Source organism: Lynx canadensis, chromosome B2, assembly GCF_007474595.2.
Source record: "Lynx canadensis isolate LIC74 chromosome B2, mLynCan4.pri.v2, whole genome shotgun sequence".
Lineage (NCBI taxonomy): Eukaryota > Metazoa > Chordata > Mammalia > Carnivora > Felidae > Lynx > Lynx canadensis.
The window spans coordinates 78747054-78762608 of NC_044307.1; the positions used below are offsets into that span (position 1 = coordinate 78747054).

Sequence of the window (15555 nt, forward strand, 5' to 3'; positions counted from 1 at the left end):
GGCTAGTGACTACCATATTGAATAGTATAAAAAAGACTTCCATCATCACAGTTCTGTTGAGTAGTGCCTTTCTGGAGAGACTTTGGATTCAGAAGTAAAGCACCTATATAAAACACTTAAAAGCATGAATAATAGCTTAGAGAGTTGGTCAGGGGAGCACACCTACTGACAAGAATAACTTGCAACTTGCTAATTACTCTGCCCCAAAAATCTTGTTTCCCATTCCATAAAAATTTTTTCCCTTTGTTTTTTACTTTTTGAAATCTGATCGAGCAGAGGTTTTATCTTAAAACTAGAATCCTAGATTATTATTAAGGACCAAAAGAGACCTTAAAATTAATGCTATAGTGACTAGGTTCTAGTAAAACTTCTCAGTTTTCACATGATGCAATTTAGTCTCAAGGTCAGTGATTTGGGTTACCTGGTGGCCCTTTTTAAAAATTCCAGGAGTGGGGCGCCTGGGTGGCTCAGTCGGTTAAGCGTCCAACTTCAGCTCAGGTCACAATCTCGCAGTCCGTGAGTTCGAGCCCCGCGTCGGGCTCTGGGCTGACAGCTCAGAGCCTGGAGCCTGTTTCAGATTCTGTGTCTCCCTCTCTCTGACCCTCCCCCGTTCATGCTCTGTCTCTCTCTGTCTCAAAAATAAATAAACTTTAAAAAAAAAAAAATCCAAGAGTTAGGGGCACCTGGGTAGCTCAGTTGGTTGAGCATCTGACTCTTGATTTTGACTCAGGTCATGATCCTGGGGTCATGGGAGCCTGCTTAAGATTCATTCTCATTCTCTCTCTTTCTCTCTCTCTGCCTCTGTTCCCCGCTTGTACACACTCTCTGTCTCTAAAATAAATTTAAAAATAAATGAATTTAAAAAACACAATTCCAGGGTTTGTTGAAGACTGTTGGCCAGTTTATTCATGCTTTTTCCTAGACCCTTGAAATTAAAAGGTTGAAAAATATAGCACTATTGCACTATAGCACTCAGTCTATTGATGGAGACACACAAACATGTGAGCCATCCAACCCACTTGTCTGTTTTGACTGAGTGATAGCCAGACAGAATGGGAGGGGAAAGTGTCCCTAGTATTAGAAAAAGCATGTAAAGTAGTGTGAAGAAAAAACTTCTCTTTTCTTCACTACTCACTGAATACTTCTGTTCATCAAATGTGTGGGGGTTTTCTTCACATCAAACAATTCTCTGGACACCAGCTGGGTATCCTACAACTTAATTCTGACACTATTTACCTGGAGGTAGCACAGATCTCACGATCTCACAGATTAAGTGCCCAATCCCACAAGACTCACACACACACACACACACACACACACACACACACACACCCTTTCAGATGCTAATCACAGGTCCAGTTTGTCACTTGTGCTTCTGACCAACTGGATGAAATCAGAAGTTCCTACAATATCTTTCCCTAGATTTGATTAGTTTGCTAGAGTGGCTCACAGAATTCAGGAAGACAATTTACCTACTAGCTTACTGGTTTGTTGTAAAAGGGTACAACTTAGAAAGTGCAAGATGAAAGAGATGCTCAGGGCAAAGTATGGGGGAAAGGGCAAGCTGCCTCCCCAGATCTCTGCATATTTACCAGTGCAGAAGGTCCCTGAACCCTGTTCTTTTTGGGTTTTTACAGAGGCTTCATTACATAAGCAGAGTTGATTAAATCATTGGCCAGCGTTGGTGATTGATTCAGAACCCAGCATCTCTCCCTCCCTTGGAGGTGGGGGTGGGGGCAAGACCTGAAAGTTCCAACCCTCTAATTACAAGTTTGTTCCCCTGACTACCAGACACCATCCGGTGGTTATCTGGGGGCTCTCCAAAAATCCCCTCATTAACAAACTCCTTTGTGGTTAAAAGGGCCTTATTAATAGCTACACCTGTTTCATGGTTTAAGGCTCTGGAGCTATTTTAGGAGCTGGGAACAAAAGGTTCCCTTATAGCTCTTATCATTTAGGAAATTACCAAGGTTTTAGGACTATGTGCTGGGAGCCCTGGATGAAAAAATATATATGTATTTCTTATATCACAGTATCACAAGTGGTATCAAGCAAATGAGAGAATGGCATATTTTGGGATCTACAGTTAGCTTAGTTTACCTGCAGTATAGGCTATTTGGGTGTAGGGCAAAAGGTAAAAGATGAGTCTAGACCAGATGAGGCATAGGTAGGATTGTTAAGACCTTTTTGTATTACCAATTAAGAATATATATTTAATTCTGAAATACAAAGGTAACCATTTAAGAATTTTAAAGCAGGGCAAGACATGGTATGCACAGATCGAGAAGAGCTGAATAGGATGTTCATGGGGAAACTAACCAGTCTGTAAGCCTTAAGTAGCTTTGGGTCAAGGACACTAGGCAGTCAGAGGAGAGGAACAGAGAAGTGGAGGCAGGGGTGTGGATACCAAATATAAAACCTTGTCTTTTTCAGAAAGTTGCCTGGTGCTGGACCACTGTCTGGGGGCGGCGGGAAGGGGGTGGGTCTCTATTCCTCCCTCTGAGTTTTTAGCACTTAGCTTTCTTCTGTTCCTGTGACTCTTAAATTCAGGCTGGTGCTATCAGTACTTTTATTAACTAATGTTATTGATTAAGTACATTATTATAGGCTAATTACTTGTTTAATCACATATTTATGGAAAATTGTGAATTCAGACTCATCTTTAAAAACCCTTATTATAGGTGGCTCAGTCAGTTAAGTGACTTTGGCTCAGGTCACGATCTTGTGGTCCATGAGTTCAAGCCCTGCGTTGGGCTCTGTGCTGACAGCTCAGAGCCTGGAGCCTGCTTGGGATTCTGTGTCTCCCTCTCTATCTGTTCCTTTCCCACTTGCATTCTGTCTCTCTCTCTCTCTCTCTCTCTCTCAAAAAAAAAAAAGATTTAAAAAAAATTAAAAAATAGTAAATATAAAATAAAATTAATAAAAAAAAAACCACCATTATAAGGACACCTGGATGGCTCAGTCGGCTAGGCAACAGACATTTGATCTCAGCTCAGGTCTTGATTTCAGGGTTGGGAGTTAAAGCCCTGCATTGGGCTCCATGTTGGGTATGGAGCCTACTTAAAAAATAAATAAAATTTAAAAATTAATAAAAAATAAAAACACTTGTTATATAACAAGTTTATGATTTGAATATTGCCTGTAAACTTAATTTTCAATCACACACACACGCAAATATGAAAACTCAAAAGAGTAAAAATTTTGTTGTACTTCTGTTGGCATCATTTAAGGTTTCACTAATTACACAACATTAAGATGTTTTTAAAGCAAATTTATTCAAAGCCATTTGCTCTTAATGAGTTGAAATGAACCCTTGAATCCAGGAGCCGACTGTATTAGGATAGAACTGTCAGTTGAGTTTCTCTCTGAAATAATTTTAGTTGCATTTTCTAAGCAATAAGTAAAATTTTTGAATCCACTTTTGTCATTTATAGAGAAAGAGATCAACATTCACGTGACGGAATAGTTACAGTCAGCTTCATCAGAGTAGGTGTCCTTCATCCACAAAACCCCTATATCCTAAATCCTTTCTTAAAGTACTTTCTTTCTCTACCATTTCCTGAATTTTCTAAATAATTACAACCTTTTTCAGAATTCTCATCCCCTACATATTTACTAGTCCTTTTGATATGTGCCTTCATCATCACTTGTGCATTATTAGAAGTAGCCCCTAAGTCATGTAACAGAGGTGCAAATGTTTTTTACTACAAAAGTTTTCTGGCTCAGATTTATCTCGGAATAGTATAAAATAACTATACAGGTTTGATATGAAAGCTAGAGACAACCATATGGTCCCAGTTCTTTCCTAGTTGTCCTTTCTTCACTGTCACTTTTAAGAATATGGGTCTCAGGCACCTGGGTGGCTCAGTCACTTGAGCATCTGACTTCGGTTCAGGTCATGATCTTGCAGTCAGTGAGTTCAAGACCCATGTTGAGCTCTGTGCTGACAGCTCAGAGCCTGGAGCCTGCTTCAGATTCTTTATCTCCCTCTCTCTTTGCCCCTTCCCTGCTCATCCTCTGTCTCTCTCTCAAAAATAAACAAACATTAAAAAAAAATTTAATAGGTCTCATATCTATTTTTGTCCATTTTCTTCTTGGTCTTTGTGTCCTTTTCCTAAAGTCAAGACCAATTTATCTTCCCCTCACTTTCCTTTTGGCTCACGAATCTAAGCTTCTGTTTTAGTAAAAAAACAAAAAACTTTATTTCCTTCTTAGTCTGTGAAAATACAGACCCTATCAGCTTTTTTTTACTTATTTTTTTCTTGCCTTTTGATCCTATATAACATATATTCCATTCCCATGAACGTGGCCACACCTTATAGTTGGCTTATTTCTTATTTATGTTCTCCTTAGTCTTTAAAAACCCATTTTTTTTTTATCTCTTCACTTCATATATCTTCAAATAACTTTTACCTTCATTACTGCTGTCTTGTAATAATAGTTCAGGATGCTAATTCAGGGACTCCTAGGTGGCCCAGTCAGTTCAGCATCCAACTCTTGATTTCAGCTCAGGTTACGTGATTTCAGTTTGTGAGTTTGAGCCCCATGTCGGGCTGTACGCTGACAGCGTGGAGCCTGCTTAGGATTCTCTCTCTTCCTCTCTCTCTGTCCCTCCCCTGCGCGAGCGCTCTCTCTCTCTCTCTCTCTCTCTCACACACACACACACTCTCTTTCTCTCTCTCTCTCTCTCTCTCTCTCTCAAAATAAATAAACTTTAAAAATGCTAATTCAAAAGGAAAAACATTTATTGTGTCTCCTTCTACTCATTTTTAAGATGGTTCAGCAGCAAGGTAGGTGATTTGGCATTCAGCCAATGTATGATAGAACTACAACCCCTTCCCCCATGAAGGATCAGATTATTCTGTTAAAAGTGAAAATCTCCTTTCATAACTAGTAAGTTAGGAAATAGGGGGATATTCTCAGTTCTGTAATTGGATTAAGAGTTTTTTTATTTCAGAAGGACTGTAAATACAAAGTTAAGAAATGAAATTTGTGATAGAGTTGACATTTATCAATCACTTCTTATGTGCCAGATGTTATACTATAGCAGATACTTTAAATACATAATATTCACTAATACAGCAGTTTTATGAAGTTTGTGTTGTTTTGATCTGTCTTTTATAAGTGGTCTATGAACGGTTAGAGATGGTAATAACTTCCAAGTTTACCTAGCTGTATTAGATGATTTTATACCCAGGTCTTGTCTTAGTTCCCAGTGCTTATCCATTTTCTGCTATTCTTTATAATTCATTTTACACACACACACACACACACACACACACACACACACACACACACACGGCTAAGCTATGATGCTTTAGAAGAGGCAGTTTTTCATATGTTGCTATTTGCAAAATTTGAGAAAAGCAAACCTCAATTTAAAAATAACCAAATTCACTTATAAGGGTTGGTTAAGTATAAATTGACATTTGACATTTCTTGTTTGCTTTTTCACAGACTGAAGGGGCTGGACTTGCCACCTGTATAGAACTATGTGTAAAAGCCCTTCGTTTGGAATCTACAGAAAATACTGAAGTGAAAATATCTATTTGCAAGACCATTTCCTGCTTGTTGCCTGATGATCTGGAAGTTAAACGTGCTTGTCAACTGAGTGAATTTCTTCTTGAGCCTACAGTAGATGCATATTATGCTGTGGAAATGTTGTATAACCAGCCAGATCAGAAATATGATGAAGAAAATCTTCCAATACCAAATTCTCTACGCTGTGAGCTCTTACTGGTATTGAAAACTCAGTGGCCCTTTGATCCAGAATTCTGGGATTGGAAAACCTTAAAACGACAATGTCTTGCATTAATGGGGGAAGAAGCATCCATTGTGTCTTCAATAGATGAACTAAACGACAGTGAAGTTTATGAGAAAGCAGTAGACTACCAGGAAGAGATAAAAGAAACTTCTATGAATGGACTTTCTGGTGGAGTTGGTGCTAATTCTGGCCTTCTCAAAGACATCTGTGATGAAAAGCAGAAGAAGAGAGAGATAAAACAATTAAGAGAGAGAGGATTTATATCTGCTAGGTTTAGGAATTGGCAAGCCTACATGCAGTATTGTGTGTTGTGTGACAAAGAATTCCTTGGTCATAGAATAGTACGACATGCTCAAAAACATTACAAAGATGGGATTTACAGTTGCCCTATATGTGCAAAGAACTTCAATTCTAAAGAAACTTTTGTCCCTCATGTCACATTGCATGTTAAACAATCTAGTAAAGAGAGACTAGCAGCTATGAAACCATTAAGACGATTGGGGAGGCCACCTAAGATCACAACTACCAATGAGAATCAAAAGACTAATGCTGTGACCAAGCAGGAACAGCGGCCTATAAAAAAGAATAGTCTCTATTCAACAGATTTCATAGTATTTAATGACAATGATGGTTCAGATGATGAGAATGATGACAAAGATAAATCTTACGAGCCAGAAGTGATCCCAGTCCAGAAACCAGTACCTGTTAATGAATTTAATTGCCCTGTAACTTTTTGTAAAAAGGGCTTTAAGTACTTTAAAAATTTAATCGCTCATGTAAAGGGACATAAGGATAATGAAGATGCCAAGCGCTTTCTTGAAATGCAAAGCAAAAAAGTTATTTGCCAATACTGTAGACGGCATTTTGTAAGTGTTACTCATCTTAATGATCACCTACAAATGCACTGTGGCAGTAAACCATATATCTGTATACAGATGAAATGTAAGGCTGGTTTTAATAGTTACGCAGAGCTCTTAACACACCGAAAGGAACATCAAGTCTTTAGAGCGAAATGTATGTTTCCTAAATGCGGCAGAATTTTTTCAGAAGCTTACTTACTATATGATCATGAAGCACAGCATTATAATACCTATACTTGTAAGTTCACAGGTTGCGGTAAAGTTTATCGTTCTCAGAGTGAGCTAGAAAAGCATCTGGATGATCACAGTACTCCTGAAAAAGTGCTGCCTCCTGAAGACCAACTTAATTCATCTGGAGATTGTGTTCAGCCTTCTAAAGTGAATCAGAACACAGAAGTGAGCATTGAGAAAGAGAGGTCTATGCTTCCTTCAGAAAATAACATTGAAAACGCCTTACCAGCAGAGAGAAGTGATGCTTGGGATAAAAGCAAAACAGAATCAGCTGTGACCAAACAAGACCAGATTTCTGCATCAGAGCTCAGGCAAGCTGATGGACCATTGTCAAATGGTTTGGAAAACCCAGTGACTACTCCTCTGCTTCAGGCCAGTGAAGTGGCTGTGTCCATTAAAGTGTCCCTCAATCAGGGGATCGAGGATAACTTTGGAAAGCAAGAAAACTCAACTGTGGAAGGCACTGGTGAATCATTGGTCACAAACTTACATACACCGGTTGAAGATACTTGTAATGATTTGTGTCGTCCAGGTTTTCAAGAAAGAAAAGAACAGGATTGCTTTAATGAAGCCCAGATAACTCAGAATCCTTTAGTAAATTCAGAAACCCTTAAAATAGGTGACCTTACCCCACAAAACTTAGAAAGGCAAGTGAACAACCTGATGACCTTTTCTGTGCAAAACCAGGCAGGATTTCAAAACAGTTTACCAGCTTCTAAGTTTGAATGTGGAGGTAATGTTAAAACATCATCCAGTCTTTATAATTTACCTCTTAAGACATTGGAAAGTATCACATTTGTTCCATCACAGCCCAACCCAAGTAGTTCTTTAGGAACTCCATCAGTGCCTCCAAAAGCGCCAGGTCAGAAATTCAGTTGCCAGGTTGAGGGATGTACTCGAACCTATAATTCTTCACAGAGTATTGGGAAACACATGAAGACAGCACACCCTGACCAGTATGCGGCATTTAAAATGCAGCGCAAAAGTAAAAAAGGTCAAAAATCGAACAACTTAAATACACCAAATAATGGCAAGTTTGTTTATTTTTTGCCATCACAGGTGAGCAGCTCTAACAATGCATTTTTTACACCACAGACCAAAGCCAATGGGAATCCTACTTGTTCAAATCAGTTGCAGCATGTCTCGCCTTCCATTTTTCCAGCTCATTTAGCAAGTGTGTCAGCTCCACTGTTGCCCTCAGTGGAAAGTGTCATAAATCCAAATATACCTTCTCAGGATAAAAATGAACAAGGTGGTGGTATTATATGTTCCCAAATGGAAAATTTATCTACTACTGCCTTGCCAGCACAAATGGAAGATCTAACCAAAACAGTTTTGCCTTTGAATATTGACAGTGGCTCGGATCCTTTCCTTCCTTTACCTGCAGAAAGTAGTTCAATGTCTCTTTTCCCTTCACCAGCAGATAATGGGGCTAATTCTGTTTTTTCCCAGCTGGAAAATAATACAAATCATTTTTCCTCACAGATTGAAGGAAACACCAATTCCTCCTTTCTAAAGGGAGGCAATGGTGAAAATGCAGTTTTTCCTTCGCAAGTCAATGTTGCAAATGACTTTAATAGCACCAGTGCCCAACAGTCTGCCCCTGAAAAAGTTAAAAAAGACCGTGGGCGGGGCCCAAATGGGAAGGAAAGAAAACCCAAGCACAACAAAAGGGCCAAATGGCCTGCAATTATCAGAGATGGGAAATTTATCTGTAGCAGGTGTTACAGGGCTTTTACTAATCCCAGATCTCTGGGTGGACACTTGTCTAAGCGATCTTACTGTAAACCACTGGATGGAGCAGAAATTGCTCAAGAACTTCTACAGAATAATGGACAGCCTTCTCTTCTTGCCAGCATGATTCTCTCCACAAATGCAGTAAATTTGCAGCAGCCTCAACAGTCTACCTTCAACCCAGAAGCGTGTTTTAAAGATCCATCATTCCTGCAACTTATTGCTGCTGAAAATCGCTCATCAACATTTTTACCAAATACATTTCCCCGGACTGGTGTGACTAGCTTTAGTACCAGTGTTAGTCAAGAAGGAAGTGAAATTATTAAACAGGCTTTGGAAACTGCTGGCATTCCCAGTACGTTTGAGGGTGCTGAAATGCTTTCTCATGTTCCAGCAGGTTGTGTTTCAGATGCAGCACAAGTAAATGCAACAGTGATGCCAAACCCAGCTGTGCCACCCCTGTTGCAGACTGTATGCCACCCAAACGCCCTGCTGACAAACCAGAATAGGACACCAAACTCCAAAACTTCCTCCATTGAGGAATGCAGCAGTTTACCTGTTTTCCCAACAAATGACTTACTACTGAAGACTGTTGAAAATGGTTTGTGTTCTAGTTCATTCCCTAATTCTAGTGGGCCATCACAAAATTTTACCAGTAACAGTTCACGTGTTTCAGTTATAAGTGGTCCTCAGAACACAAGGTCTAGTCATTTAAATAAAAAGGGAAACAGTGCTTCGAAGAGAAGAAAGAAAGTTGCCCCTCCCCTAATTGCACCCAGTGCTTCCCAAAACTTGGTAACAAGTGACTTGACAGCAATGGGACTTATAGCAAAGAGTATTGAGATACCAACCACTAACCTCCATTCAAATGTAATTCCAAATTGTGAGCCTCAGGGTTTGGTGGAAAACCTAGCACAGAAATTAAATAATGTTGACAATCAGTTATTTATTACTGATGTGAAAGAAAACTTTAAAACCAATCTTGAGTCCCATACGGTGTTAGCTCCTTTAACATTAAAAACTGAAAATGGGGATTCCCAAATGATGGCTTTGAATTCATGCACAACTTCAATAAATTCGGATTTGCAGATTTCTGAAGACAATGTTATACAAAACTTCGAAAAGACTCTTGAAATTATTAAAAGTGCTATGAATTCTCAAATACTAGAGGTAAAAAGTGGATCTCAGGGTGTTGGTGAAACATCACAGAATGCTCAAATAAATTATAACATTCAGCTTCCTTCAGTAAACACTGTACAAAATAGCAAGTTACCTGATTCTTCTCAGTTTTCCTCCTTCATAGGTGTATTGCCAGCAAAAAGTAACATTCCTCAGTCTGAAGTATTACATAAGGAGGATCAAATACAGGAAATTTTAGAAGGCTTACAGAAATTGAAATTAGAAAATGACCTGTCCACTCCAGCATCTCAGTGTGTACTAATAAATACGTCAGTGACACTGACTCCCACTCCCATTAAACCAATCCCAAATGTCACAGTGGTTCAGCCAGTTTCTGAAATGATAAGCAACATTCAGTTTAGTGACAAAGTTAATAAACCCTTTGTGTGTCAAAACCAAGGGTGTAATTATAGCGCTATGACAAAGGATGCTTTATTTAAGCACTATGGTAAGATTCATCAATACACTCCAGAGATGATTCTTGAAATTAAGAAGAATCAGTTGAAATTTGCTCCATTTAAATGTGTAGTGCCTACCTGCACAAAAACATTTACAAGAAATTCTAATCTCCGAGCACACTGCCAGTTGGTCCATCATTTTACAACAGAAGAAATGGTAAAGTTAAAAATAAAAAGGCCTTATGGAAGAAAATCTCAGAGTGAAAATTTGTCAGCTCCACGAATTGCACAAGTAAAAAGACAGCTAACTATGACAGAGGAAAATAAAAGGGAGTTCCAGCCTGCTTTAGAATTGGGAGCAATGAAGGAAAATGCCCTCAGTAATACAGCAGTGATCCCAGAAAAACAACTTGTAGAAAAAAAAAGTCCTGAAAAAACAGAAAGTTCTTTGCAAGTGATTACAGTTACTTCAGAACAATGTAATACAAATTCTCTCACAAACATACAAACCAAAGGGCGGAAAATTAGGAGACATAAAAAAGAAAAGGAGGAGAAAAAACGCAAGAAGCCAGTTTCCCACTCCCATGAGTTTCCAACAAGATACAGTCCCTACAGACCTTATCGATGTGTTCACCAAGGTTGCTTTGCCGCTTTCACTATACAGCAAAACTTAATTCTGCATTACCAGGCTGTCCACAAATCAGATCTACCTGCATTTTCTGCAGAGATTGAAGAGGAAAGTGAAGCTGGTAAAGAAAGTGAAGAGATTGAAACTAAACAAACTGTGAAAGAATTTCGATGTCAGGTGAGTGACTGTTCTCGAATCTTCCAAGCAATTACTGGCCTGATCCAGCACTACATGAAACTTCATGAAATGACTCCTGAGGAAATTGAAAGTATGACTGCTTCTGTGGATGTTGGGAAATTTCCATGTGACCAGTTAGAGTGTAAATCTTCATTTACTACATATTTGAACTATGTTGTTCATCTTGAGGCAGATCATGGAATTGGGATAAAGGGAAATAAAACTGAAGAAGATGGCATATACAAGTGTGACTGTGAAGGCTGTGACCGTATATATGCAACTCGGTCAAATCTCCTCCGACACATTTTTAATAAGCATAATGACAAACATAAAGCTCATTTGATTCGGCCAAGAAGATTAACACCTGGTCAGGAAAATATATCAAGCAAGGCAAACCAAGAAAAGACAAAGTCTAAACATCGGGGTACAAAACACAGATCTGGAAAGGAAGGAATAAAAATGCCTAAGACTAAACGAAAGAAAAAAAATAATTTAGAAAACAAGACTGCGAAAATTGTGCAGATTGAAGAAAATAAACCTTATTCTCTGAAACGTGGAAAGCATGTATATTCTATAAAGGCTAGGAACGATGCCTTGTCTGAGTGTACAAGCAGATTTGTAACCCAGTATCCATGTATGATAAAGGGGTGTACATCAGTTGTTACAAGTGAAAGCAATATAATTAGACATTATAAATGCCATAAATTATCAAAAGCATTTACATCACAACACCGTAATCTTCTCATTGTCTTCAAACGGTGTTGCAACTCACAATTAAAGGAAACTTCTGAGCAAGAAGTTGATAAGAGTGATGTGAAAAATTCTGACACATGTGTACCAGAGAGCAGTGATAACTCCAGAACAGCTACAGTTCCACAGAGGGAAACTGAAAAAAATGAAAAAGACGAAATGGATGAGCTAACAGAATTATTTATTACAAAATTAATAAACGAAGACAATGCAAGTGTGGAGACCCAAGCTCATACCTCTTCAAATGTAAGTAATAATTTTCAGGAAAGTAACCCCTGCCAGTCAGAAAAACAAAAAACAAGTAATTTGAAGAGAGTTAATAAAGAAAAAAATGTCTCCCAAAATAAAAAGAGGAAAGTTGAGAAAGCTGAGCCAACATCGGCAGTTGAGTTAAGTAGCACACATAAAGAAGAAGAAACTGCTGTTGCAATTCAGACTACGGAGGAGCATCCTGCATCCTTTGACTGGAGCTCGTTTAAACCAATGGGATTTGAAGTATCATTTCTGAAGTTTCTTGAAGAGTCTGCAGTGAAGCAGAAGAAAAATTCTGACAAAGACCATCCAAATAGTGGAAATAAGAAAGGGTCCCATTCAAATTCAAGAAAAAATATTGACAAGACTGCTGTGACTAGTGGAAATCATGTATGTTCTTGTAAAGAAAGTGAAACCTTTGTACAGTTTGCCAATCCATCACAGCTTCAGTGCAGTGATAATGTAAAAATTGTTTTAGACAAGACTCTTAAAGATTGCACTGAACTTGTGTTAAAACAGCTTCAGGAAATGAAACCTACCGTCAGTCTGAAAAAACTTGAAGTACATTCAAATGATCCAGATGTGTCTGTTATGAAAGAAATTAGTTTGGGTAAAGCAACAGGGAGAGGGCAGTACTGATACCTAATGTAATATAAATACATCATTTACGGTTTTATTTTAAATAGGAAGTCATCACGCATGCTAGAATTGTGACACTTCTTCATTAATTTTTGTTGTTGACATGAATTAACCTGGCCGAAAAAAGGAAAAAAAAAAAAAAAACATGACATTTGTCATGTAAAACTTTTTTTTTTTATCCCTATGGGACTTGAGGAACAGAATCAATACTTCAGTTATTGTAAATAGTTGAGCTACACCTCAGATTTCTATCAGCCAGTTGCCCTTTCCATGAACTAATCTGAATTATCTGTGTGATTGATATGTTTCACCAGGTCACTGCTCATGTAGAACAGTACTCTGTAGATATCTTTTTTGTATATATTTATTATTGTAAATCATTTGCTGCCACCAGCAGTGTGTAAGTCTAAACTATTAAATGACACATTTATATTTGGAATTTTAATTTTTAACTAAGTGATCAAGTTTTTAAAACTGTTCTTTTATTGTTTTAAATTAAGAATTTTTCAAACTAAAAGTAGAAACTCTGCCATAGTTCATTGATTTTTACATAAAACATTTATTTACAAGATCTCAAAATTACTTTTCACAAAGTAGGCACATTGTATCAACACCTTGCTCTGCTTTGTAAATTTATCCTCTAGGATTTGGGGATGGTATTCATGTGAAATTATAGCAGATTCTTTAGCAGTTTCCTATAGCGACAGTTTTTTTCATTGCTTCTAATTGGATATAGTTATTATGGTTCCATGAAATATAATGGAAATGTGAATAAAGAATTTACTACATCAAAGATTTTAAACATTTGGTATTAAAAAAAAATCCGTTGTGAATGTGATAGAAACTAGTAGTGTGGAGCAGTGTAAATATTTGAGGTGGTGATTTGTGAAGTAGCCCAGTATTGCCTTAAATAAAATCACATTTCATTTCTTGTTTTATACATGTGATCTTATAAAGTTTTTTTTTTCCATTTTCTGAGATTTATAGATTGGTGTATAGCTTTAAACTGTATAAACTTTTGTGGAAAGATTTTTTTAAACATTTTTATAAATCTTAAAATTGGTATCATCAAAGTGAGCCCATCTTGTGTTTATAAAATGCAAGAGTCCTTAACATTTATAATTACATAGATGAAACACTTTCTATAAGGAAGTTGGATGTTTTGATTTTACTGTTTATAGATGTTAGATTGTACAGATTTGTATTTTCCCACCATATCTAATGATACTTTTTTCATTAGATTGGTCTTCCAGAGCAGTATTAGTTGTCATAATTGATTATTTTGGTTATTCAGTATATAGTTAGCTCGTATAGGTTAGCTCTATTCACCATATTTATACTGTGGATTCACGGCCAGAGATAGAGGTTATTTCAGGAGAGTTTAGGACCTTCATTTGAAGTCCAACTAAGTCAGTACTGGAAACAAAACATCTTCTCAGATTTACTTTGTTTCTGTTTGCCATATATAGTAGCATTGATTTTTGACTTTGTGTTTGTTATAAACTAGTTGCATTCACAATATTATTAGCCTGAGATATTGATGATGTTGTGATAATATGAAAATGTGTATATTCCCTGTGCAACATCAGATTTGCAGGACAAATGAAGCACTTAACTGAAATTGCTGGTACTCTGAATAAATAAGCATGGTCAAGGAGTGAATTATTTTCTTTTGGAAAATATTTTTTTAAGTTTTATTGAAGTATTGTAGTTTTATTTTTAGGGCCTAATGGGTTATATTGAATAGTTGGTTTCACCTCCTTAAAGTTTATTACCAATATGCATAAAACTTGACACATTAAAATCCCTTCCCTTTGGCAAGCCCACTGTTATTTATTAAAATAAAAGTTGTTCTTATGGGTGATTAATACATGTTTTTTTTTCTAAATTAACAATAACTTAACTCTGAATGATTTTAAAATTAAATTTTTGTTAACAACTGAATGTTTCTGTACAGTTTTCTTGGAAGTTGACCTAGCTCTTAAAGATAGGCCTTGGGCAAAACTGCCCTAAATAGTGCAGTAGCAAGTAGTTTTATTTCTGATAAATGTAGTGATGAGCCACAGTTACGTGAAAATACCAGTGGATTGGGGCTTTTCTTTTGCTCATTAGCTTAACTAGACATTTCTGTAATTGTTCTCCTACGTATCAGGAGAAAGTTTGCCAACACTGAGTTATTTTTTTTTATATTCCAGGTACTGTATGCTAAAAGTAATTATGGAAGAGTGGGCTTTTTAGCATGGAACAGAAAACTCAAATTATGGTATAAAATATGAATTTATAAAACAGCATGTTGGTAAAATTTGATATGGAATGTAATGCCTAAGTATTAAAAAGGAATCATAAAGTATATATTTTTCATGGTATACTTTTCCTCAGTCTATTGTCTTGGGGTATTTTCTTCCTGTAATCTCAGTTTACCTAAGCTTTTATCATTTAAAAAATGGATTTTTTCCCTCTTTTAAATCCAAAGAATTTGAATCTTACAGAACAGATTATTCAAAATACATCGTGTGAAGTGAAATGGTAACAGTTGGGAATTTTTCAGCAGTGTTAAATTCAGCATAGCTAAATTATTTTAAAGGGCTAGACAGAGATCAAGTTTTAGCAAGGCAATTTTTTGACTATCAGGTAAGCAAACACAGTTGCTATAGCTGTTAAGACTACTCAAATACTACAGCTAGAGATATCAAAGAGGGAATGCTCTATTTGGGGGAGGGTATTAATGAAAGTTTTTGTAGAAAAGATCAGTCTTGAGAGAGGAATGAATGAAGAGTCCTTGGATGGTCGTAGGGGAAATGGGAATTCTACGTATGGAGAAATGATGAAGCAACATAGTGCATTTGCAGTATTGCAAGTGGTCTATGTGGGAAGATAGGGGGTTGGAGAAGCTGAAGAGGCAAATGGGCCAGATCATGAAGGTTCTTGTATGCCATAAGGTTT

At 37.2% G+C, this 15555-nt stretch overlaps 1 protein-coding gene across 1 annotated transcript in view; it reads left to right on the top strand.

Moving 5' to 3' along the window:
* ZNF292 (zinc finger protein 292) overlaps positions 1-14480 on the top strand; it is a 93772-nt gene extending 79292 nt beyond the window's left edge. The window contains exon 9 of the mRNA XM_030315939.2: positions 5458-14480. Within this exon, the coding sequence (XP_030171799.1) occupies positions 5458-12612 (7155 nt within the window). The 3' untranslated portion in view covers positions 12613-14480. The remainder of the gene's footprint in view (positions 1-5457) is intronic.
* The last annotated feature ends 1075 nt before the right edge of the window (positions 14481-15555 follow it).